Source organism: Chenopodium quinoa, unplaced genomic scaffold (assembly GCF_001683475.1).
Source record: "Chenopodium quinoa cultivar QQ74 unplaced genomic scaffold, ASM168347v1, whole genome shotgun sequence".
NCBI lineage: Eukaryota > Viridiplantae > Streptophyta > Magnoliopsida > Caryophyllales > Amaranthaceae > Chenopodium > Chenopodium quinoa.
Genome location: NW_018743858.1, coordinates 4,680,223 through 4,706,797, shown reverse-complemented (window position 1 = coordinate 4,706,797; position 26,575 = coordinate 4,680,223). Strand labels below are relative to the sequence as shown.

The following is a 26,575-nucleotide window of genomic DNA, read 5'->3' as shown; positions in this document are numbered from 1 at the left end:
TGACATACAAGGAGAATCCCTAGTGAACACTGATCTGACAGTAACACAATAATGGGACCTCAAGCTAAGAAAACATAACCTAAACTCTAGGAAAGCACTTAAATGGAATCTAATACATCAAAAGGAGTTGGATTCTAACATCCTCCCCCACTTAAGCTGTCGACGACCTCGTCGACTTACAAAAGTTACAATTAAAATTAGAAAACCCTAAACTATCTCAAGTTTCGGATGCGCCATTGGTGCGGCTATCTTCTGGAATCTTATCTGACTCTTGAGCTGGATCTTCTTTGTTGACGAGGAGCTTGTCTCTGGAGTCGCTCGGCTTGAACATCTTGTTGAGAGCTTCATCTCTAAATTTCCTCCTGGAAGTGGAATCTGTTGAATTAAGGGCGACAGCTGCTTCCATCATCATCTGTTGGGGAGCTGCTTCCTTGAGACAGTGGTGGAAAGCTTCAAGTTGTGGCTGGTGCCTCTTGGGTGACCATTTTCTTTGTAATCCCTTGCACGCGCCCTGCGTTGTTTGCTCAACCACTGTTTTTCCTCCCTCTTGGGAGGTTCTTCTTTGGTGTCTCTAAGCTCGTCGCTCTTTGCTTCGAACCTTGTGACTGATTTTGGTTTTGGCGGGTGTGTATCTGGGATGTTGCCAACTCCATGGGCTTCATCTCCCGCTTCTCTAAGTTTCTGGTGCGAGCTTGTTTCTTCGATGTTGCCTTCTTCTCAGGCTCCATCACTCGCATTGCCGAAAGATATCGGACTTCTGGTTCTTCTTGAGGTGCTATCATTCTCATAGCACTCAGGCGTCGTATGGAACCCATCCTATATATGGGCTCCTCATCGCTGCTAGTCTCTTTTGTGGCCTCCTGAACGGACATGGATGACAAACTCTTTTGGATCTTGTCAAGTTCTTCTTTATGCTCGCAATCCCACCATTTGTGTGGACCTCGACAAAGTATGCAGTTTATTGCCCTTGTGTTTGTCGAGGATGCGCCGGCCCTCGAGTTTCCTGAGTTGTGGGAGGGGGTAGATGTTTGTCTCTGGGCATCACCTCCTCCACTTCTTCTATGATATGTATTAATGGTGTTGGACGATACTCGTGAGTCGTTCTCTGTACCCTTTGGAGAGCTTGGAGACGGACTGTTAGAGCGTGTTGACGTCCCACTTGAATCCTTCTCGGATTGACGACCCTTCCCGGCTGAGTAGTCCATCAATCTCTCAGCAGCACACATAGCAGCAGCGAGGGTATCAATATTCTGCCTCAAAATCTCTCGCTGTGCCCATTCCTTTAGCCCGTTGACAAAGTTGAACACACGATCTTTCTCATTCATGTCTGTGATGTCCAACATTATCGCCGAGTATTCCTTAACATAGTTGCGAAGAGAACCCTTCTGGCGGCACTCTTGCAACTTCATCCGTGCAACAAACGCTGTGTTGACGGGGTAAAATTGTTCTTTGAGTTCCTCTTTGAACTCCGCCCATGTATCAATCTTGATCCTTCCTGCTTCGATGTCTGCGTGCTTGGTGCGCCACCACAACTTAGCATCTTCGGACAAGTACATGATGGCAGTATCCACCTTCTGATCGTCACTTAGTTGACATATTCGGAAGTACTGCTCCATGTCGAAGAGGAAGTTATCAACTTCTTTCGCATCTCTAGCGCCACTGTAGTCGCGAGGTTTGGGCGGCTTTATCTTTGCCGCACCACCCAGTGCGTCTCTGCCCACAGCGCGCGTTAAAGTAGCACATTTCTCAAGTGCTTCGTTTGCTTTTCCTTGAACAAATTGCAATTGTTCGCGGAGGGCATCTCTGTCAGCCATCAATTTCACAATTTGCTCGGCTTGCTCGTGTACAATGACTTGGAGCTCGGCCCATTTGTCCTCCTTCTCCTCGAGCCAAGCGAGCCTTTCTTCTACGAATTCCATCTTCGTGTAGCCCTCCTTGGTGCCTACACGGGTTGCTTGCGACGAGGTTTGAGCCTCGGCTCTGATACCAACTGTCACGGTCCGGGAGTTTGGACCCCGAAACGTGCGGCGCGCTCTAGCCTTTTGGCGGCAAGAACGCTAGCCTTGAGCAGAAGAGGGGCTTGTGAGCACAAAGCAACACAAGCGGGCAATAGAATCTCAGGAGCACTCACGTCTATCTGGGCGACGGAGTGCGGGTGGTCGGGGCTTGTGACGGCCGATACTTCAAAGCGGGCACAAGCGGGTCCGAACCACGAGTCCTTAGCGCATCAAGTTGGGTTGGAGGGGAGCTAATATGCAAGTAAGACACAATATCTATAAAGGTCTAACAACAAACAAGCATAAAAGCAAGGCAACACTTGGTAGAAGGCTTCAAGATTTCATTAATCATTCGCCCTCTAAAGAGCTTTAAATGACATACAAGGAGAATCCCTAGTGAACACTGATCTGACAGTAACACAATAATGGGACCTCAAGCTAAGAAAACATAACCTAAACTCTAGGAAAGCACTTAAATGGAATCTAATACATCAAAAGGAGTTGGATTCTAACACCAAGTCAGCCAAAGGTAGTCGGCTGATCAGGAAAGCAAACGGCAGAAGACAATGCCGGTTGATGCTTCTGGTCTATCCAAGTCTACTACCGGCTCCAAGGACCAGACTATGCCAAATTTTGTAGATATTGAAACTCTGGATCCCACTCATGTCCGGACAGGGCCTAATGTACCTCAATCCACCCTTCACTACTAGAAAAATGGTTTTTAACGACGAATTATTTGGTCGTTAAAAGCCTTAAAAATCGTCGTTAAAACTTTTAACGAGAGATTTGTTTTCAGCGTTTGTTTGATGTAATAGCCTCTCTCCTTATTGGTTTTAACAACAATGTTCATCGTTAAAATTTAACAACGATCATCCATTTCGTCGTTGGCAAGTAACGACAACCTAAAAACTTGTCGTCATAATTTATTAACAACAAACTAATAAGTAATTACGACCAATTAACCTCTTATAAAATGATTTGGTAACAATCTAATATCCAAATTTTTATACAATAACAACCAAAATTGTCATCGTTATTAAAAAATTCTTATTACAAACACGTGGCATGTAATAATAATTTTTTAATATGTTATTTTGTACAAAAATAAATAAAAAATTAAAACAAAATAAATCATATCATAATATCAATAACCAACTAAGATATTATCAAATTTCAAGTGAAAACAAATCATTCTGTGTTACACGAACCAAATTTAAAAATTGACAAAAATAAAAGCCCACATTTAAGTTTAAGATAATGTTTAAATAAATTTAATTCTTAAACATTGAACAAAATCAATACAGCATCAAATAACATAATATAAAAAAATAATAATAATGATAATAAATAAAAATAAATGGTCTTCTGGCAATCTCCATCGCTCGAGTGACCATCATATGCTAGCCGGAACCTCTTTTTCAACTCCTTGGCTGCTTGGAAATATGTGGGGAAATTAATGAACATCAAATACCTCTTCATAAATTCCTGTGAATAACAACACCCACAACCATATATTAACCATCAAAAAATTAGATTAGACATTCTTAAATAAACAAAATAAAGTTCTAAAGCAAGAGACCAATCTACTGAATCAATGTTCAGATAGTAGCAGCAGAATTCTAATTCCAAGATACCTCCAAATAGTCATATAACATTACATAAAGTTCTAAAGCAAGAGGGCAATTCAATCTACTGAATCTATGATCAGATTGTAGCACCAGAATTATGAATCTTGTTTTGGTTGAATTCTTTAGCACAATAGTGACAAGCTATATCCTTTTTTTCAATGGAACTCGATCTGTGCCCATGAGAACAGGTTTGCCTAAACAACCAAAACACAATAGAACAACAAATTATACTAGTGAAGAAATAAGATACAATTTAATAACAAAGTATGGAGATAAATGCTGTTGGAATTTAATGCTAAGTAAAAGTTTTTATTGGTTTGGAGGAAAACCCTTTGTCCCACATTGGTGGGATAAAGGAGGATTTGCTTGTTTATCTATTGAGGAAATTGAGTTTTGTCCCACATTGGTGGGAGAAGTGAATTTTACATGGTTTAAATATGAGTGTTTAAACATTAATGTTTAAAGTGTTTACCCTATTATTGTGGGCAAGAAGGGAGCATCACCACACGTGTTGCCGCCGTCCGGCCGGTTTGGTTTGTGGCACGTGGTGTGGTGGGGCTACCTTTTTGGGCTAAGTTGTAACTGACTCTCCAGTTTTATGAGATTGTTCAGTTACGAAGTCCACAACGTTCGTTTGAATTGGTCTTTGTAACCGCTCGCAGATTTTCCTCCACGATTTATTGTGTGGCTTGATTGTCTCCGACAATTACGAAAACTTCTTTAAATTGCTGTTTTTCGTTGCTTTTTGAAATACACAGAAAATCTTCTTCCTCTTTGCTTTCGGTTTTCCTCTAAATTATTCTGAGCATTTTCGTGAGTTCCTAATCTTCCTTTTTGAGTGCACATTAAGGAGGGTCGCTGTGTTAAATCTTGGGGGGTAACGCCATCTCCGATTGCATCATAGTCGGGGCAAATTTGCTTTCAAAACAGTGTTCTAAACACGTCACAGCGTTTTACTTACATTAAACAAATTTAGCCCACATTTCTACTTCGTTTTTCTGATTTTACAGTCCTATTCACCTTACAAATGGATCACCAGTACGCATAGTTGTGCATCTATAGTGCTCAAGATATGACAATCAAGAACCTTCGGTGGACCACCGGTGGCCAGATGAACGGAAAAAAGTTCTCCATCAGAGTTATCACCTCGTATATGGAAACAAAGATTGTATGAATCCCAAAGCATTGTGAGAATCACCAAGCTTCCAATAATAAAAGTAATAGAAATAATTAGTAAAATGTATGAAAATAATTAACTAGGATCAGGGACAGACATAAAAAACAATAATCTGCATATTTTTGAAATGTGACAAAGCAAGCGAAGCAATTTCACGCTAAACATGCTCTGGCAAATCTCTATAAACTAATTTTATCTGACTCATGGCACACCCTTTGACCGAATAATGAAACTCTTTTTTAGATGGATTAGCGATGACTCTGCAGTCACAAGAATAATATTGCACCACAAATAAAACAAGTATAGAGTAATTAATTAATAAAATTCATGCTCTGCTAGGAAGCACCATATAAATGGGAAACAAAATTTCTGAGCTGCAATTAACCATACGAGTTTGCTCCATAATTATGCAATAGCATACGATACTACAACACATATTCCACAAGATAAAACTTCTCAATTCAATTCAAAAAAACTAAAATTATCATGTCCTCATTATCACAAATCATCTTCAATTACTCCTATGTTCACCAAAATTTAAAGAACAAATTCAATCAAATTTCAATGACGAACCCCCTAAAGGGGGTAATCTTGGGTGGTGCATGCTGAACGACCTGGCCACTCCTGCCGACAGGCCTGTAGGTGATATTGCGTCAGTTGCTTCTCAGCGTATGAATGACTTACTGAGGGTATTTTATCTGACACTTTATAGCATTTTCTTTTTGGTTATCTATGTCTACATGTCTTTATAACATACTTTTCCGTGCCTCTTTTTGGGTCTTTTCCTTGACAACATTTTGCAGGTCGTTAACTCTGGCGTGGAGCTTGTACAAATGTATCGGTTTTATCAGGATAAGTACAACACCGTCGCTTCTGAACGCATAGAAGAAGGATGCTGAATGCAAAGCTGCACTATCGGCATAGAAGAAGGCCGATGAGGAAGTTAAGCTTCTTTGTCAGCAACTGCAGGAGCAGAAAGTAGCCCAAGAGGAGCTCAAGAAGCTTAAGCAAGATCTTGACTCTCAAAAGAAGGTTGTTTCGAAGCTCACTGACAAGCGCACATTAGGGCGCGCTTTAAGGCATATAAATGGGTGATTTTGGATGTATTTAGGCCCGTTTTGGTCGTTTATTGCCTTGTTACACTCGTTTCCTTCATATTACGTGCTTCACGGGTTCGGTCTGTTTTTGGTGTGTTAACAGGTATAGTTGACCAAGTTATGTCGAGTCCCGAACCATTGGTGCGTAATCAGGCTATTATCGATCCTAGTCCACCAAGCTAAGGCTTTGCTGCGGTTCTCAAGGCCTTGAAAGGCAAGTTAAGTAGCAGGCAAGGCAGAACAGTTCACAAATATGACACCTGTTCACTATTTTGCTCATAACTTTCGATATACAAATGATAATGGAGTGATTTCAATTGCATTGGAAAGTAGACTTGAAGAGCTTTCCAAAGATATATTGCACGCCTCAAACGGAGCTCTGGATAAGGAGTTGTGACTGTTTTAAGAAGATCAAAGTGTCTACAACCTTCCTGCCTATGCTTGCACGGCCGTGCCATTTTCCATGCATCAGCACGGCCGTGCCAGGCATTAGCACGGTCGTGCCAGATTCAGCACGGTCGTGCCAGGAATTAGCACGGCCGTGCCAAGTTCAGCACGGCCGGTGCCAAAATTGAAGATATTGCGGATCAGCTACTGCCATGTTTGCACGGCCGTGCCACTTCTAGCACGGCCGTGCTGATTTACGAAGGGCAGCCTGCGATTTACTTTCCGATTTAAAACACATATATATAGCCCGATTGTAAGGGTTAAGAGAGATAGTTTTTGAGAGTTTTTGTAGAGAGTTATTGGAGAACGTTCTTGGTATTAGAGATTGATTTTGATAAACGGATTGTGATTAAATTGATTATATGCGATTGCATGTTAATTCATTATAATAGGAGTAGCTAACCTAGAATCTTGAATTTGATTGCATGATATTCTTGATTTGAACAAGAGATTGTGAATTGAGTATTTCATTGTTCAATGTGGTTTGATTATGTATCGAGTAATGTTGGGTGCATGAGAAATCCAAGCTTAGTATCGCCCGTTGTCTTCCTACCACATGATATTGATCAGACATATAGTCTTTGCATATCCCGTTTGTCTCTGTGATTCCTTGTTGCTTAGTTACCAATGGTTAGGCGGATTCCCGTTCTCCCTAGTGTCTTAGTTTATTGATTATTTCATCTTATTAGTAGTATTTTAGAACACCATCTTCCATTGATTTCGAACTAGCTTAGGTTTTAGGATTGATTAGCAGTTACTCCCGTTCTTCGTGGACCGAACCTTTATTTGCCATTATACTGGTTATAGGGTGTTCGTATAAGTATTGTTTGATTAAGAGTTAGATTGTAGCGACCAATTTAATGCTTGTCACTCACCAATGTTCAAAAAGAGCTTAAGGATGCAAAAAGTTCCGTTACCCGTCTCGAGGGGGAGCTTCGGAAGGCTAAAGCTGACAAACCTAGAGTGCGGCAGAGAGTCGTTAGTAGATATCTGTACTCTAAGGCCTTTGTTAATAAACTTCAGAAGTAAACTGCTATTCGTCGTTCCCAATTTACAGGGTGACACTCCCATTTTAGGAGGAAATGACCTTTTTGCCCTTATGTGATTTTGGCCTATATATGGCTCCACCAAATTGTCACTTGGCATTAAAAAATCCCGAGCCCACCACTTGCCTTAAAAAAATCCCGAGCCCACCACTTCGATTCAAAAAATCACGCGCCCCCAAAAATCCCGAGCTCACCACCAAAAATCTTAATCCGTTTACCGGGAAAAAATAATCAAGGTGTAGCGACTGGTCGTGGACGATGAACGACGGCGACGATCATACGTCGGAGGCTTCGTCGGAAGAATATGTATGTCGCTGAATTTTTTTTTTTTTTTTTTGAAGTGGACATCCGCTCAAATTTTCCAGAACTTTAATGGAGGATCCGCCTGAAATTTCCGGATCCTCCACTAGAGATCCGGAAATTCTAGGCGGATGTATACTTCCGCCTAGAATTTCCGAATCTCCTGTGGAGGATCCGGAAATTACAGGCGGATCCTCCATTTATGTTTCGAAAAATTTGGGCGGATGTTTTTTTTTTTTTTTTTTTTTTTTGCTTATTGTACATTATTTCTATTGTTATTATTATTATTATTATTATCGTTGTTGTTGTTACGATGATGATTATTATTATTATTATTATTATTATTATTATTATTATTATTATTATTATTATCATCATCATCATCGTCGTTGTTGTTGTTACAATTACTATTATTATTATGCTTATTATTAATATTACTATTATTATTATTATTATTATTATTATTATTGTTGTTGTTGTTATTATTATTATTATTATTGTTGTTGTTGTTGTTGTTGTTGTTGCTGTTGTTATTATTATTATTGTTATTGTTATTATTATTGTTATTATTAATGTTATTCTTAAAATACTAAGCTTGGCGTGTTTTTTGTGTTTGTCATGTATGTTTATAGGACTCGGAGGTTGAAGGAGGCGGTGACGTTGTGAATTACAGTGCAAATTTTGTGACAGACACGGTTTTTCGAACGTTTGATGATGCAGTTAAATGGGCGGATGTTGTTGCCATAAATCTGGGATTTATTCTGGTGAAATCGTCTTTCAACAAAACCAGAGATGGTCGAGCATATCGGTATTTGAGATGTGATCGGGGACGCAGGAGTAAGCCGAGAGATCTTGAGAACGCAATTCGGAAGGACACAAAAACCAAAGCCAATGGTTGTCCTTTCTACATCAAGATATACTACGAGTTCATCACCGACAGTTGGATTATCTGGGCGAAAAATGATGAAACTGGGACCCACAACCATCCAATGATTGCGTATTTAGAGGGGCATCGTAAATATAGTGGGTTGAGCCCGGATGCGAAGCAGGTTGTGCGTGACATGACGAAGTCTAAGGTTGCACCGCGTAACATCATGGCGACTATTGCCAAGCAGTTTCCTGATGATCATCCAAACATCAGACACATCTACAACTGCCGGAATGACCTGAGATCGGAGATGTTTGACGGGAGAGGAGTTGTTCAGCAGTTTCTACATTTGGCGAGACAGAGTCAATATCTTTACTGGGTCATGTCTGATGATGAAGGCGTTTTACAGCACGCCTTTATGGTGCACCCAGTCACGGTAGAAATCTTTCGGACGTACCATATGTGATCGGTATGGATTCCACTTACAAGACCAACCGATACGGGATGCCGTTCTTTGAGATAGTTGGTGTGACACCGACAAATCAGAATTTCCTCGTTGCTTACGTGTTCATGCGCAACGAGTGCACGGCAAGATATCGATGGGTTTTGCAGAGATTGAGAGACTTGATTGGGTATAATAAGGAACCGTCGGTTATCTTGTCAGACCGTGAGCTTGGGCTATGTGCGGCCTTGAGGGAAGTGTTTCCAGGGACCCCGCACTTACTTTGTCGATGGCACATTAACAAAGATGTGGAGGCTCGGGTCACTGCTATGTTCAAAAACAAGAAGATCGGTGCGCAATTCAAAAATGGGAAATGGAAACGTATCATGGATGCTGCAACCGAGGAGGATTATGATGTTGTAGCTACAATGAAAGATCGATGGGCAAGTTATCCAGCGGTGATACAATATGTTGAGAGAACATGGCTTTGTCATAAAACGAAGTTTGTGACATTTTGGACAAACCAAGTTCTTCATCTAGGCAACACCAGCACTTGCAGAGTTGAGAGTCAACATTCGGCCGTGAAGATGTGGTTTGAATCTTCGACAGGTTCGTTGTTTGGACTTTGCTGTAGTTATTGATTAATATTAATATTTTTATTGTTATGATTATTATGATTATTTTTGTTGTGATTATTATTATTATTATTTTTATTATTATTATTATTAACAAAAAATTTTATTATTATTATTATTATTATTATTATTATTATTATTATTATTATTATTATTATTATTATTATTGTGATTATTGTTGTTGTTGTTGTTGTTATTGTTGTTATTTTTATTGTTATTTTTATTATCACTCCTGACGATTTTTTTGTAATGTGCAGGTTCTTTGGATACTGTTTGGGCCCGAGTTCATTGCCACATTAGTAATCAGATCATCGCAATTCGTAATGGTTTGGAGGCGTCATTGTCAGTCAGATGATCCAACCTGGCACGAAATGCGAGGAGGCGCTCCATGCTCTTGTTGGGGCACCCCGATCCGACATCCCAGGCAGACGCACAAGGAATAGTAATCTCTCTGGTCAAGGTCCCCTACTGAGGCCAAAAACAGGGAAAGTACTAGTAGATCCACGCTTGCAGAAGCGTAAGACAACCAATGATTGAATCAGCATCTTTTCGTGATGTTGTACCCAACTGCCGATACATATATGCTTGCACACCAGAACCCCAAGAGTACTCAGTAATCTGAACATCCTCAACAAACAGCTCGTTGAGGAAGGAAGGATGAGTACGGTTTCCACTCTTGTCCAAAAACAGACATCCGCCAAGTACTAACCACAAGTACGCCCTGTAATGGACACTTAAGGGCCACTGCGACTCCAAGGTCGACTCCATTATCCTCTCAGTGAGCACCCCACTACCCTGCCATACGGTTTTAGTACCGCACTTCTCATTCAGCTCTTCCGCAGTCATATCCATGGTAATCGAGCACGCGTCCCGTAAAACGTCCGTGCTAGGAGTAGTGGAAACCATGGAGCCGTCGACACGGAGCCCTAGAATATGATACACATCATGTAGCATGATCGTGATCTCCCCAAATGGCATGTGAAACATGTTCGTGTCTGGCTGCCATCTCTCAACAAAAGTAGAAATCAGGGGCCAGTCAAATCGTCGGAACATGATCCTGGGTAGGTAAGATAGACCACTGCCATCAATCAGTTCCTGGTGCTGCTGCGGAAGACGAGCGCGCCAGTTACCCAATTCAGTACACAATTATGTCCTGCTCAAACACCGCAGAACATTTCGCTCCTGTCCAGCCCATAAATATGCAGCCACGTGACCCCCAAAGCTAGGAATAACAGTACCATCCTCAGGCCCACCTGGCATCGGCTCCTGTACTACCCACGTCTCTGAGGAGCTGGTAGAAGGTTGGTCTGGCTCACTACTGCCAACAAATCCCCCATGCTGAGCCCTATACACGGTACGATAATCCTGAGGGTCGTACTCTGAATCTCGACTCGAATGACTAGCTCGCTCGTCGTCCTCATCGTCAAATTCAGGCACTCTACCCGACGATTACATGGAGGCGCTCCCATCTAACTGATGCTGCCCCGACCAAGTACCACCAGACCCATACTGCTGCTCATGATGAAACGGTCCCTTCGAAGGTCCTGCACCACCTAACTCCCTCCGAACTGATGCATTCAAACGTCTTGATCTTGCATGTCGAGCGCCCGAACCCTCAATCTGCATTACATAAGTACAAAATCAGATTTCATTAATGCTTACACACACAACTATGATATCAAACTTGAATCACTAATATTCAAATTCAAAAATATCATTTCAAAACTATAATAAACCAAATCAAATAAACAATAATAACAACATTACCAAGGATCAATAATAACTAATAGTAATTTGACATCAATAACAATAAATCAAATCAAAATAATAATAAACCACAAAATCGGCAACATTACAACACAACAAATAACAACAATGGTAATAACAACAATAACAATAATTTCAATCCATTTTTTTTATCAAATTTTAATCACGAAAAAATTACATAACAACAATACATAACAATAACAACAAAAACAATATAATTATATTAGTAAAAAAAAAACATATCAATAATCACGAGGAAAAAAAATTCCAAAAATTAATAAAAACCATAATACATAACAATTACACATAACAATAACAATAAAAACAATTAAAATTATATTACTCAAAAAAAAATTACATATCAATAATCACACGGAAAAAAAAAATCGGAAATTCATAAATAACATACACATAACAATAACAATAAAATTATATTGCTCACAAATAATACAAAAAATAAAAATTAAAAAACAAATCGACCAAAAAACACAGAAAAACAAAAAAAAACAAAACAAATCGACCAAAAAAAAAAAAAAAACAGATTTTCGGATGTTTCCCCAGACTTCCGGAAATTTTAGGCGGAAGTCTGGGTTTTACTTTTTTTTTTTGTTTTCCAAAATCCGCAACAATAAAACACCAACTAACCTGCTTGCCGCCACTAACGCCGCCCCCACGACCACCATAAGTCAGGCCAACGCGTCGCCGGTCCGCCATACTCGGATTCAATCTTCGATTGGTGTTCGTTGTTCTTTGTTTGATTTTCAAAATTTGGGGTTTTTTTGAAAAAAAATTTCTGATTTTTTTTTTTAGATTTTTGACTTTTTTTTTATTTTTACAATTTATGACTTTTTTTTTAGAGAGAGAAAATTTTATAGAGAGAGTGAGTGGGTTGTGAAATGACTTGCGAGTTTCGGAGGTGAGTTTCCCGAGTATTTATATACGAGGGGCAAATTAGGAAATTCAAGTAAAAAATGCGAGCGTCACCCTGTAATTTGCGAACGACGTTTAACAACACCCCTTCAGAATCATTACGACAGTGGATGGACTGCGGCTCATGGGTGTGTAGTTCACGCCAAGGGTTGGAAGAAAGAGCAGTGGGACGAAGTTGAGACTGCTTTTAACAACAATGCTCATCATAAGGCCACCGGCTTCAAGCAAGAAAGCTTTGCCGGTGAAGATTTACTTAACGCTGACCCGCAGCAGGCCGATGATGAAGTTGTTGATGCTGCCATTCTGGACTCACCCCATCCCAGATAAGTCAGCAAACCAACAAGCTTGACGGGGCGGGCAGTCATCACCAGTGTCTTCTTGTGGCTCCTCTGTACTTGGGCCATTTTCAATTTTTTATGAACATTAACTTTCAGTTTGTATAAACAACGTTTTTGTATATGCTGCATTTTGGCATGATCCTTTTTAAGGTGATGCTTGTTGTTTTTATCTAATGGGTAGTTTGCACTTACGGATTCTGGTTTTGTATCATCCACTTTGGTTTTACAACACTTGTCTTATCTTAAAGTTTTGAAAGTTCCTTTTTTGCAAGTTCATTATTGTTTATATCTATACTATCTGCCCCCCTTAGTAAATGTGCCTGCTTAGCTGGTGCATTCAGTTAATGAATTTATTCGTCACAATGCGTTCGGTTATTACTTCGTGTAACTTTAATTTTACAAGGAATACACATATCGTCTTTGTTCGGGGTTATTGTCTATTTCTCTTTCCATTTCCATTTCCATTATCATCCATTTCCATATTGCACGACATGTGTTCATATCGGTATTTCTTGGTTGTAGGTCCAACTTACCCCCTTGGTCGTCTGAGTAGTTGTAAGGTATAAACTCACTCAAACACCTTTTGAGGCTATTGGTCACCACAACTATGCCTCATATCGGCTTATATTGTGGCGCGATTCCACCGGGATTGTACTTTGAACCTACAATCTCACTATAACTAGTTGATCAAACTGCTAACTGGCTAATTTTAGCGAGAGTGGTTTTGAGCTCTCCGTCCCATTATATTGTATTGTTCTCAAACGGAGAATGTCTTACTACGTATTACTAGCAGACCAGCTACCTTATTTTATTATCGATATTCACCGGAAATGATAGTTCAAAAGTGTACATGTTGTAGAGTTACATTGCCGATATTTAGTAATTTACATTGAGAATTTCAAACATAAAACTTCTTAAGGGCAGCTGCGTTCCACACAAATTTCAAAGGCTTCCCCTCCATTATTTGCAGCCGATAGGATCCTAGTCTAATTGTCTCGTTGATCTTATACAACGTCATATGCCTCTCATAAGAGGATATGTACCTACTTGGGTCGCCTTTCTCATCGTATCTACATGTCGGCATTTTGATTTTTTCCATTGATTAACCTAGAATCTCATGAGTAAACGGTGACGCCCGAGGATTTACAAGTGTCCGCTCTACTTGCCGCCTTGCACTCACAAGGGTTCCCTGCCTTTAGGATCTCGAGTTACCGATATAACTGGAGGACTGCTCCTGCGTTTCTCTACCCGAAGAGTAGGACCTTACCAGGGATAATTCTTGGTTTTGATGCCTATGGGAACGTGCTGCATTATTAAACTGGCTTTCTAGATTGACTATTGGAATCTCTTGCGCTTGCTCCGCCCCAGCCTGTCCTGCAGCTGTACCTCCAGCCTCCTTTCTTTTCCTGTTCAAGGCTCTCATTACCCTTGCCGTTATCTCTAGTTCCTCCAAGGTAAACTCAGCCATAGGATTAGGTATGTTGGCGTTTTGCCGTTCAGGGGTTAAAGGCACATTAAATTGTTTCCCTGTTATGGTATGGGTCTCATCCTCTATCTCAACACCTGGGATGCCAGTATTCATTACCAGTTCCTGTATTCAAGTTACCAACTTTTAGAGTTTTGTTATTATTTATCGGTATGTCATTGTTTCCGGCCATGATTCAATTGTGTTAGTTCTTAGGCGATAGAAGTAAACACTATCCCCTCCTTTTAGCGCCAATTGTTCTGGATGTAATTCGGTAACCCGTATCCAGGATCCGCAAAGTCTCCATCGTCCAGCTAAGTACCTACACAATCAATGTAAGTTAGCTAACCTCGGGGTGAGTCCGTGGATAACCACTCCGATGATAAAGTTAGTGAAGAGTTTGAGAAGAAGAAGACGAAGAAGAAGAAGAAGAAGAGAGAGAGAGAGAGAGAGAGAGAGAGAGAGAGAGAGAGAGTAATTGTAGTTACCTTCAAATGGAGAGATAAGTGGCTATTTATAAAAAAAACCAATTGCCAAGTGGTTGCATGCCATGCAAGAAATGAAGATGCCACGTGTTGGTAGCTAGTGGCCACGTGGTCGGTAGTAAGTGGGGATATTAAATGCCGATATGTGTCTAAGCCGTTATATTTAATCAGTATCTATGGGTTGACCCGACCCAAGTTTGTGCCGGATGATATCGGCATACACTAAGTTCTGGTGAACATAGCGTATTTTAGCAACATAGATCTCATTAGTATACTCTCTCTCGCATTGGCCTTGCTCATTATGTCACATTATAATTTTATCCAACCAATTTTGTTTCTAGTGTTTTTTTTTTTTTAAAAAAAATAAAATAAAAAAACCAATATCAGGAAAAAAATGGTTTTCACTTTTATATTATCAAATCAATTTTCTAAATAATCATGATGTTATTTGGTTTGACTACTTTTTGAGTGATTATACTTATTTATATATCATATGACATTAAAATTTTAAATAAATAAATAAAACTATAACAAAATGAAAAATGTAAAATGAAAATTACAACGATATTAAACTGCCCTAAATTACATTCAAAATGTACTCCCAAGAGTCCCAACTTAAAATTCTTTTTAATGTAATGATTACATTTTTGTTTGGGTACCAAAATGTATCCTTGAATTTGACTTAAGAAGACTTGACCCTTTTATTATTTTTTTAACGGTAAACTACAAGGACGGGCCCCACCCTACCACGGAAATGGGGGCTGTGAGGGATCGAACCTCCATCACTTGGGGTAGACCTGGCAAACAGGTTGTTCGGGTCAGGGCAATTTCGGGTCAGCAAATATTCGTATTGGGTTCAGGTCGGGTCGGGTCAATTTGAGTTTCGGGTTAGCACTTCGAGTTAAGTTTGGGTCATGTTAATTTTTAGGACCAATTTTTGGGTTAATTTCGGGTCGGATCAATTTCGTGTCGAGTCCATTCGAGTCGAGTCAATTTGAGGCAGGTCAATTCGGGTCGAGTCAAGTTTGGGTCTAGTCATCAAAATAAATTCACTTAACAAATATAGTCGGAAAACTAAAGTAAATTCATTAAGAATATAAAAAAATCGTGAGTACCTATTACTTAGGAAAGAAAGAAGCCCTAAAATAAGTGATTCACCATTTCACCTTATTCACTTTAGGAATCGGGTCAGTTCGGGTCGGGTCAATTCGGGTCGGATCAATCATTCGGGTTTAAATCGGGTCGGGTCACTTCGGGGTGGGTCAAGTTCGGGTTTCAGGTCGGGTCATTTCAGATATCGAGTCAAATCCATTTGGGTCCGGGTCGGGTTAGTTCAGATTCGGATCATTTTCAGATCACGGGTCGGGTTAGACTTGCCAAGTCTACTTGGGGGGGAGATGGAGGCCCTCATTCCTCGACCTGACCCTTATTTGGCCTTCTTAAAGGACTTAATAAGGAAGATATTGCCTTAACAATTACATTAGCCCAAATACCAGAGAAAGCCCACCTCTGTACAAGGCCAAGAAGTGCAGATAATACACAACCATTCCAATGGGCTTTTATTATCAACATTATCTTGTTAACCCAAACCCAGAAATCTGTACTGGTAACATTTTTTGGCACCTATTTTTTCCCAAATCCTTTCAAAAAATTTGCCATTAACAATCAGAGCCTTAAACCCTTGTTCTGTTCACCATTCCCAAATTCTCTCTCCTCAAATTGGGTTTTGATTTGAACAAAAATGCCTTCAGAAGACGCAAAACCATTGAAAAAGGAGCAGATTGAAGACGAAGAAGACGATGATGAAAGGCCTATTTCTGCTGTTCGCAATAAGAACAAAAAACCCAGTAATTCTCCTGCAACTGCGACGCCTAAGCAGAAATCTAAAGTGACGAAAAAAGAACAAGTTGATGATGATTCAAGCGACGATAATGCTCCTTTGAAGAAACCCACTAAACCAACTCCTAAATCTACCAAACCCAAAAAAGAGGAAGATGATTTTGTTGTTTCTAAGAAGGTTGTTGCTAAAGATGACAAGGTTTCTCTCTCCTCTTCAATTTCTTATCTGCATTTTCATTTTTTTTCTGGGTTTGTGATAATTGTGAATTTTTTGTATGTTTGTTTAAATTTTTTTAATTTTTTTTATTTCTGGGTTTGTTGTAATATTGATGTGTTTTTCTGGGTTTGTTGGAATTTGAATTTTTTTTTTTTCTGGGTTTATTGTAATGTTGGTAATTTGTGTTTTATTTTGGGGTTTGTTGTGATTTTGATTTTTTTTTTTTCTTTTTTTTTTCTGGTTTGTAAAAAAAAATAAAGAAGAAAATGGAGCAGGTGAAGGTTGAAGGGAAGAAGAGAGAGAGAAAAGTGTATGAATTGCCTGGGAAAAAACGCGACCCTCCTGTAGAGGTATGTTATATTTTTTTTCCAATTTATTGAATTATTGTTTTTAAAATATAATGGGAGCAATGTGTGATTAGTAAGTATGTTGTGATTTTGTTATTTTCAGAGAGATCCTTTGAGGATATTTTATGAGACATTGTATCAGCAAATACCTACCAGTGAATTGGCTGCAATTTGGTGAGAATTTATTCATTTATATTGAAGGGATTTGTGTTTTTATTATCCTTTTCAATTGATGGTTGAAAATTGAATTTTTTTGAATTCTTATCTATTCATATGAAATTTTAAAAGTAGGAAATTACATGAATGGAATGCACTTCTTCAATCTAGAACAAGTGTTACCTTGCTGATTAAATTATGGGTGCTCTTTGTTTGGAAAAAGTTGTGGTGAAAGATGATCATTTGAGAAAATGTTTAATATGTTGCTGTATCTTTGTCATGGGATTGTCTATAGTGGAAAGTTTCAAATTTACTCGAGGATGAATTGAATGGTTAATAAGCAAGGATAGTCTTTAAAATTAGACAGTGTACTGATAGGGAAAATTTAGGGGGTCTTTTTACTCCGCTTTTGTAGAACTTGGATTTTGTAATTTTAGAGTTTATGATATTTGTAAGGTTCTTGCCAGTGTCTCTTAGGTGACACCAATTTCTAGTTGGAAAAAGCATTGAAGTGGTTTCCGTGCGTTCAAACTTGAAGCTTGTTAAGTTGTTAGTGTTCAATAGAATGATGGCTCTTAATCTGTTCAGAAGCAGATCTATCTTGTTGTATCCTGATGTTGCTGTAGTTCCCCTTCTACATTTGTATTCTGACTCTTCTCATGGTCATCTGCTGTTATCTTGTTCAAATTTCAAATTAACTAAATCCATGTTTTTTCAGTGTTCTGAACTTATGTATTCTGCTCAATATATGGAATAGCTCTTGTCCAGTGGGTTATGCGTATTTTGGGTGATACATCAAATCTTCTGGTCAACACAGAATTTTTGTCATGTAGGATTCTTTTTATCGATAACTCCTGCTCATGTTGAGATGAGCTCTATATTTATCCAATCATCTTGTTGTAATTCATTGGTACACACGAAGTTCAACTTCCTGGGTACCTGTTGATCATGTCTACACTTGATTCCCTCAATCTGTACCCTCTACCTAGGCACATAGCCAAAGCATTAATTTTTTTTTTTTACTTAGAGGGTATATATGTGTCTGCTGCTTAATTTAAGTTATGAAAACATTGGAGTTGCTATGGAATTGAAGCAAAAGTTTTATGATTTCCTAATTTTTTGTAAAAATCTCTGATTTGTCTAAATAAATTATCTTACAAAGGATTACAATTTCATTCTTTTGTGTGATCCTTATTACTTGTAGGCTTGTAGCTCATATTCATTATGCAAAATTTTGAGTTATTTTCTTTTTAAATCCTATGTTCCACTGTGCAATCATGTTCCTCACTCTACCTAGGAGAGAACCTTCACATCTCCTCCTCATGCCAAAGCTCCAAGTCCCTGCATCTCCTTACTGCACTTCAGGGCTTTTAAACCATTTGTCAAAGATTTTGTTATGTGATACACAGAGTTCATGAACATGAGGCTGGCTATACCGCTATATTATATGCAAAGGTTCATAGTCTGAAAAGAATAGTTATACACTTATAAGTAGGCTGTTTTATAACCTGTTGGTTTACTTGTCTGTCATTGTTAGTAGTTGGTAACTTGATATTTGTGCGTAGTGTTCCACAAAAATGCATGGCTGAGCTAGCTGTTATGCATAAGTTTATGTTAAAGGACTGGTATAATGATTAAGATAGCATAAAAGGTATTTAGGGATAATTCTTTTAAAACAAAACAAGAACCTAATTTCATTATCTTTGAAAAACACTCGACCTGTATCTATTAAACTCTCTTTCATTGCACAGTTTTTTTTACATCTAGTAATGGCGTCAAATTGCTAATTGATATAAGAAAAACTCTTCTCAAACACACATTTAAACTTTTGAAGAGATTTCTGATTGCTGTCCATAGATGCTGTTAGAGTATAAGATGCATTATAGATTCTTACCCTAGACTTGTAGGATTTAATGATGTCATGTGAATTGCTACTGACTTCATTATTTGTATTTGTTTGATTCTCTTGAACCTCAAGTATCACGGAAGGGGACTGCGTTCTTTTGTAGTTCACTAAAGCTATAATTTATGTTCTCAGTACTTTGCCAACCATCTATTGAGTGTCGGCATTCAAGAACCATTTCAATTCCTGTAAAGCATACTCTCTTTTATGGATATTATATACTTGTCAGTGTATATTGTAGCTTCTGAGGACCAAGGATGCTTTAAAGTATACTTGTCAGTGTATATATTCTCTGATTGGAAGTAGCACCCTTTGAACTTTTCACCTTGGTTATAAATTTACAGGATGATGGAATCTGGTTTACTTCCATTGAAGGATGCGATGCAGGTATATGAGAAGAAAATGAAGAAGAGTAAGAGCCAAAGAGTTACTTCACCATCAAAACCTATGAAGACAGTCAAAGAAACCAAATCTGTGACTGTTAAAAAGAAAGTAGTTCCTTCCACCCCGAATTCCTCAGTCAAAAAGAAGACAATTGCAACCTCAACTGTGACAAAACATTCGAAGAAGCGCAAGGCTCCAAGCTCTGAAGAAGATCCAACATCTGAGGAAGATTCAGAAGATGATGATGATTATGTTCTGTCAAGGAAGAAGGTTAAAAAGGCTAGAGTCAATTAAGGAATGAAATCAGTGAAAATGTAGGGAATTCAAGTTGAGTGTGAAAATGTAGCTGCCCAGAATTGTATTGATCTGTCCTGCAGTACATTGTACTGTATGATTTGTAACCAACATTAGATCTCATTAGTGAATGTGTTTAGAAAAGCTCTAAAATTTCATTGGCCTGTTTGTTTCAATTTATGCTCCATAATATCTCGTTTTAAAAGTACAGTTTTTTTGTTTTTTTTTTTTTTTTAACTGATTTTGATCTGATAAGTACAGATTATTTCAAACAATATTGAATGATCCTAATAAAAATAGAGTTAATTAAATCAAAAATGCTAATAGTGCGACTTAAAAGTGTAACCCTATTCTTTAATTTCTTTATCCCTTTAGGTCCCGGTGATGTAAATCGTTATGCATAGCCCTACTTTAAATCTTTAATAGGCATGATAAGTTTGATCCTCGTCACAATCCCTCTCATTCACTAAAACAACATTCTACTTAACCCTCAACATATCCATGTTTTAATGAAATACTTTGTATTACTAATTGTGTAATAAGTCTTTTGTAATGTAGGCTTACATTAATTTAATTGTAAGATGGTTAATTAAGCGTAACTTTAATAATTTTTACGGATTCGGGTAACTTTTAATTTTTCATAAGTTTGATTGTATTTTAACGTGTAATATCTAATAAATACATGCTTTGAAAGCTAATATGATTAATTTAATACATTATAAATATTTTGTAAGGGTAAAATTTTTGTTATAAAAATGGTAACTTTTGTAGTATAAAAGGTAACTTTAAATATTTTTAGGATAACTTTTACCCATCTTACAATAACTTATTAAAAGTCCGCCTTAATCAAGAATTTGTGTTAATTGTGACTAGATATTAACTCTTTTTTTTTTTTTTTTTTTTTTTTTTTTTTTTTTTTTTGTAAGAAAGATATTCCCTCTATTTCAATTATTGTGATTCGATATTCCTCTATCTATACTTCTATACTTACTATATACTAAAGTAACCACCAAATTGAACACTTGGCACAAATCTATGAAAAAATTTCCCTCCAAAATGCTCTTTTTTTTTTAAATGAATTTGTATTAAAAAAAAATTGAAATTACTTTAACATAAAAAAATATTTATTTAACATACTCCCTCCGTTCCCGAAAGTTCGACTCACTTTGCATTTGCGTGGTATCCAATGAACATCTTTGACCGTGAATATTTTTGGCCATGTATGAGTAAAAATTACAAAAAGTTGATATTTGAAAATTTTATAATAAGGTGAATCTAATAAGATCCCACATGCTAAGTTATTTCTATTGTATAAGTCATAAAATGTGGTCATACTTATTTTATTTTGATTTCATGAATAGTAAGTTAGTCGAACTTTCAAAAACGGAGGTAGTACAAGAATTTTAAGGATATACATTCAACAAATTTAAATTTTTACAAAAAAAAAAAAAAAAAAAAAAAAAAAGTTACATATTTGTAAATCATTATTAATCAATCTTACCATTATTTTTTTTTTTTAACGGGATCTTACCATTAAGAGTCTGTGCATTTGTATAGGCCCTAAACTAGTTTTAGAATAAATGACACACATTGATGATAATAATAATAATAATAATAATAATAATAATAATAATAATAATAATAATAATAATAATAATAATAATAATAATAATAATAATAATAATAATAATAATAATAATAATTGACATATTACGATAGTAGATTGAGATCGCTATTATTAAAATGTATTTACCTTACCCTTGCATGCTTCCTTTTGTAACAAATATAAAGTGAATTTACGACTTTACTTTACATTCCACACACACACAAAAGTAAATTGATCAAATTGGTATAAAAATTAACACTCTTGTGAGTTATGACACATTGGTATAAAAGTTAACACAGACGACAAATTGATATTTAAGTTAGCAATCTTGTGACATATTGGTATAAAAGTTATCAAATAACGACATTTGACCCTTTTTTGCTCCCGGAGGAAGCGCGTATCATATAATTGTTTTTTTTTTTAAATTCTTGTATTTAACATCCATAATATTTTCTTATGATTATTGACAAATATTAACAATAAAATTTGTATGATAATAGAATTCTCAAAAAGACGAATAGAAAGAATAAGTGATAAATCTAAAGAATGGGGAAGAGGAGAAAATGTGTGGGAGAATAATTATTGATGAAAAAACATTGCTCATATTGGCATATTTGTAGAAATGGCAAGTAGCTAAATTACTTTATAACTATTACTTTTTTTTTTTTAATTTTTATTTCATATACTCTAATTATAATTTGGAGTTTTAGAAGTGAGTATTATTCTAGAGAAGGCCTAAGATTTTATGTCTTAAAACTTAAAATTAAACTAGTTGAAATTAACTTAAAGGTTGTAAAATTATAGAAATTAGGAACAATATACTCTTTTATATTGCAAAAATTGAAAGCTCAATGTAAAGCCAAAAATGTGTAATTAAATCTCCGATCTTGCATCTTTTCTTGAATAACTCTTTTGCATTATCTTGAATTTTACTCTATTTTATTTAATTTATTTATTTCTTTTTTTTTTATTCTTTGGCTGTTCTTTGTTTTTTTATAGTTCTAAAAATATTAAACTATACTATTTAACACTAAGAAAAAAAAAAGTAATAAATTTAAAAATAAGACTATGATACATACTTATGTGAACTTTTATACTAATTTATCACATTTTGCTAACTTTTTTATATCAATATATCACCGGTTATAAAATCACTATAATGTCAACACTTTTTATTTTTAGAAAATTCTGTCAAGTATTTGATAAACCAAAGAAGAAAGTTAAGTGACCGTGTAAAAAGTGTAAACATTACCATTAAAAATAACAAGATACAATTTATCATTTGAAATATTATTTCACCTCACTTGTTTAACAGTACAGAAAATAAATAGATAAATAAATTTCATACAAGCTCTCTTCAATTTTTAATTTTCATTTTTTTTATTGGAAACTAAAAAAAAAGCAAGAGATTGTCTCTTCGTCGGCGACCCCGAAATTAGGACCGTCATAAAAATCAATAATAATACTAAAACAGACATTGAGAGTGACATGTGTCATATCCTGGTGCTGTTTTTTTCCCTCCAAAACTCCCCCTCCCCTTTTAGAAAAAAATATTTTATTTTTGAAATTTTTTTTATAATAAAAATATAATAATATTATTCCAAACTTATATATTATCTCTATATAAAATGTATTCCTTTTTATTGCGTTCTAAAATTTTCCATGCACATTTACCTAAAATAGTTTTCCAACTCTTTTTTAATTATCTTTTAAACGAGTATTATTTAGTTTTACCGAAAAAGTAATAATAAAATTAATTCATATCGAAATAATTGATATTAAAGAAATTACTTTAAAACATCACTTTAATTTTTTTTTGTTGAATTCCTTTTTTTTTTTTTGTTTATTAGACTAATGGAGTATTAGATGTGACCATAAAATAAATGCTGTGTTCGACAACTATATTATATGTCTAATTCGAAAATTTAAAATATTAATCAATTTTTTGTTATTACATTATTAAAAAAGTTAATATCTTAGTATCTTTTGCTGAAACACTTTATTGAGATAATAATTTTATCACTTTACTGAGATAATAATAATTTTATCACTTTATTGAGATAATAATAATTTTATTAGACTAATGGAGTATTAGATGTGATGTATTCTTTTTTTTTTTTTGGATAAATAGCTATCATCGACAAATAAAATTTTAAGGCAATAAAACAATTAATAATGATCAAACTAGAATTATTGCACAGCTTTCAAACACATTTTTATATAATAACAAAAAGCGACAATATCATGTAGAGCAATCCGTAAACAAAAAATGTACTACTAATAATATAAGTTAGTGTTGCCTAATTATTGATTGTTATTGCCTTTAATGATCTAAGTAGTATTTATTTCTATTGAATTTATTTTATTGGATATAAAGATGATATATTATTTAATTTGTAATTTATATATTTACATACATGTTGGGTCAATTGTTTTACTGTAGATTTTAGTTTGTTATTTGATTAATGTTTTGATATTTATTAAAAGACATTTATTAATAAGTCTTTAGTCATATAGTCACTAGACTGTATTGTTTTATTGGGAATAATATGCATTATTAATGTAATATGATGTATACAATTTTTAAATATTTTCAACTCAACTAATCAACAATAATTTTTTTTTTGTTTCTCAATTGTAGTTTTAATAAATTTTGCCTTATTAGTTTTATATATATATATATATATATATATATATATATATACATTGTATTTATTTATTCCACATAAGTTGCCTTATTTTTATATTATATCAAAATTTATCATGGAAAAAAATTATTACTACCGTGCATCGCACGGACATTGATCTAATAAGTCATAAACAAAACCCTAACACGTGTCTATCATAGAAACAGTCCCTAGATTTCCACTATAAACATCTCTCCTCTCCTTCCTCCAACCCACTTCCTACCTCCTTTCCTTCACTTTCTCTCTCCTCTCCTAAATAAACCTCTTCATCTTCTCCCTCTTCCTAATCAACAACGATTCAATTCCTCCCTTTTAATAGTAAACATAATAATTATCAAACACCATTATTACTATTACCATCATTAACAAACAATGGTGATCAGTAGCAGTAACAACAACAATAATGAAGTAATATTGAGTGATGATGAAATTGATGTGGCTAATGTTTTACTGGACTTACCGTATCTGATTACAAACACACTTTCCAGTTATCGATTATCGTATGATTGGGGGTCAAAGAAGAGGAGATCTGCGCTTGTTTTCCCTCCGTCGTATTCGCCGCCGCGTTGTCGAAGAAAAGTGTCTGCTCAACTACCACCGCCGCCGCCACCGGTTAAGGCTGAAGCTTGTAGTCCTAACACTCCTTTGTCTTTCTCTCCTAGTGAGTCTGATTCCAAGTCTGTTATTGATCTCGATTTTAAGAAGAAAAAGCAACCTCCCTTGAATTTGGTATGTTTTTTTTTTTTTTTTAATATTTTAATTTCCGTTTTTTTTTTATTAAATTAATAATGATAATGTTCGTGTTTGTTATTAATTGAATTTAATTAAATTTTGGGGTTTTTTTTTTTTTATAGAGAAAGAAGGAATTGGAAGATAGCCTTAAGGAAAAAATGGTTACACAGCAGCATCTTAAAGAGGTGATTTTTTTTTTTTTTTTTAGGATTTTTTATTTAATATTATAAATGTGATGAATTGTTTTTTATTTAAAATTAATTAATAAAATTTTATTATTGTGCAGTCAGTCGACAAGGTGAGGGAATATCGTAACTCGCTAATGGTTGAAAATTCAATCTTGAAGGCTAGAAAGCACGAGGTAATTTTATTTTATTTTTTAATTTCAAGTCAAATTCGAGTCTCGAATAGGGTAACTTAATTCATTCATGTAATCGAATACGAGTCAATTTTATCATTACCTTTTTCTTTAAAACTCCATGAACATGAATGAATTACATACAGACATACAGTACTAAAATTATCACAAAGATTATCTATGTATATTTCTTTTATTTTTCCAATAAATTAATCTTTCAACTTGAAAGTGGGACCCTAATTACTTAATTTATTTTTTCAAAAATTTTACAGCTACTAATGCCAGCATGTACAACAACAACTCGAATGGAACAGCAACAACACCAACAAATAACAACTACAGTAGTCAATGATCGAGTACATGCGATTCCATCTACATCCAGTGAGTACCACCATCAAACACCGTTGATTCCGTCTTACGATCAGCGATCACCGTTGATTTCTACTTTTTTTCAATCAAACGGTGGTGGTAATAATTGGGTACATGCGAGTCCACTCCATCATCAACTAAACAGTGGTAATAATTGGGGTCTACAGTTCCAGCAATATCATAATCAATCTCAACCGTTGATTCTCAATCATCATGGAATGGTAAATGACCCAGTGTATGCGGTTGCAGCGAGTGGTGCAATGCAGATGCACTGCCCAGCACCGTTGATTCCTCGTCATCAGAATCAACGGTTGTTACCTGATCTTAATATGGAGTACAAAGATCAGGATCAGGTTTGCAGAGAACGGAGAGCGGCTAGACTTCAGGCTAATAAGGAGAAAAGGCCACGTGTCAATCCGGCAGTTAAGTAATTTTATGAAAAAAAAGAGAAGATAATATATTTTTTGTATTATTTGATAAATACTAATGATGAGGATTAGAAAGGGGTAAAAGTGTAAATTTGGAGAGATTGTAAGGGTTAAAATTAGAATAAGATGATTAACTTGAGCTGAAGATATTTTGGAATTTTTTTTTTATTGGGTGTTTAGAGAGCTACGAAGGCGGAAGTTGAAGAAGGGATTGTAGTTTCCTGTTGCTCAAACTGACACGTTTGTTAATTAAAATGTTAAGTTGTGAGATCTAGTGGCTGTTAACTTGGTCCTACTTTTAAGTTGGTACTACTAACCTACTATCCACTTCAACACTTCACAATTTTACATACTATACATTTTAATATTTCACATACTTTGCTCTGTTTTTTTAAATTGCAACATTTATTATTAGTTAATTTTATCATCAACACAGGATTTATTTTTATTACATGTTAAATATTATCCAAGTCGAAGCAACTCAACTTGGAAAAAAAAAAAAAAAAAACAAACTTTCGAAATGACCCAATCCAGATTTTGATTTAATTTGATCACAAACTAGTCAACAATTAAACTAAATCCAAAATGACTCAATTGGAAATTCTAAATTATAAAACACAAATGTTGCAACTT

General features: G+C 35.8%; 3 protein-coding genes across 5 annotated transcripts; all 3 read left to right on the top strand.

The window, feature by feature from the left end:
- Window positions 1–2,563: 2,563 nt before the first annotated feature.
- Window positions 2,564–9,026, top strand: LOC110686341. The gene is made up of 2 exons (XM_021862932.1): window positions 2,564–2,680; window positions 8,325–9,026. The coding sequence occupies exons 1-2, from the start codon at window positions 2,564–2,566 to the stop codon at window positions 9,024–9,026; spliced, it is 819 nt and encodes a 272-aa protein (XP_021718624.1).
- Window positions 9,027–16,236: 7,210 nt separating this feature from the next.
- LOC110686437 (nucleolar and coiled-body phosphoprotein 1-like) lies at window positions 16,237–19,936 on the top strand. Of its 3 annotated transcripts, none has more exons than XM_021863058.1 (4): window positions 16,237–16,660; window positions 16,927–17,028; window positions 17,129–17,199; window positions 19,429–19,936. In XM_021863058.1, exons 1-4 carry the CDS (start codon window positions 16,364–16,366, stop codon window positions 19,760–19,762), a joined length of 804 nt encoding a protein of 267 aa, XP_021718750.1. In that variant the 5' UTR covers window positions 16,237–16,363; the 3' UTR covers window positions 19,763–19,936. The 3 variants fall into 3 exon arrangements, with proteins under 3 accessions (XP_021718750.1, XP_021718752.1, XP_021718751.1); XM_021863060.1 differs by having other exon boundaries at window positions 16,238–16,660; window positions 16,942–17,028; XM_021863059.1 differs by having other exon boundaries at window positions 16,239–16,660; window positions 16,939–17,028.
- A 4,243-nt stretch (window positions 19,937–24,179) lies between these two features.
- LOC110686436 lies at window positions 24,180–26,338 on the top strand. The gene is made up of 4 exons (XM_021863056.1): window positions 24,180–24,784; window positions 24,910–24,972; window positions 25,074–25,148; window positions 25,418–26,338. Exons 1-4 carry the CDS (start codon window positions 24,428–24,430, stop codon window positions 25,943–25,945), a joined length of 1,023 nt encoding a protein of 340 aa, XP_021718748.1. The 5' UTR covers window positions 24,180–24,427; the 3' UTR covers window positions 25,946–26,338.
- Window positions 26,339–26,575: the final 237 nt, after the last annotated feature.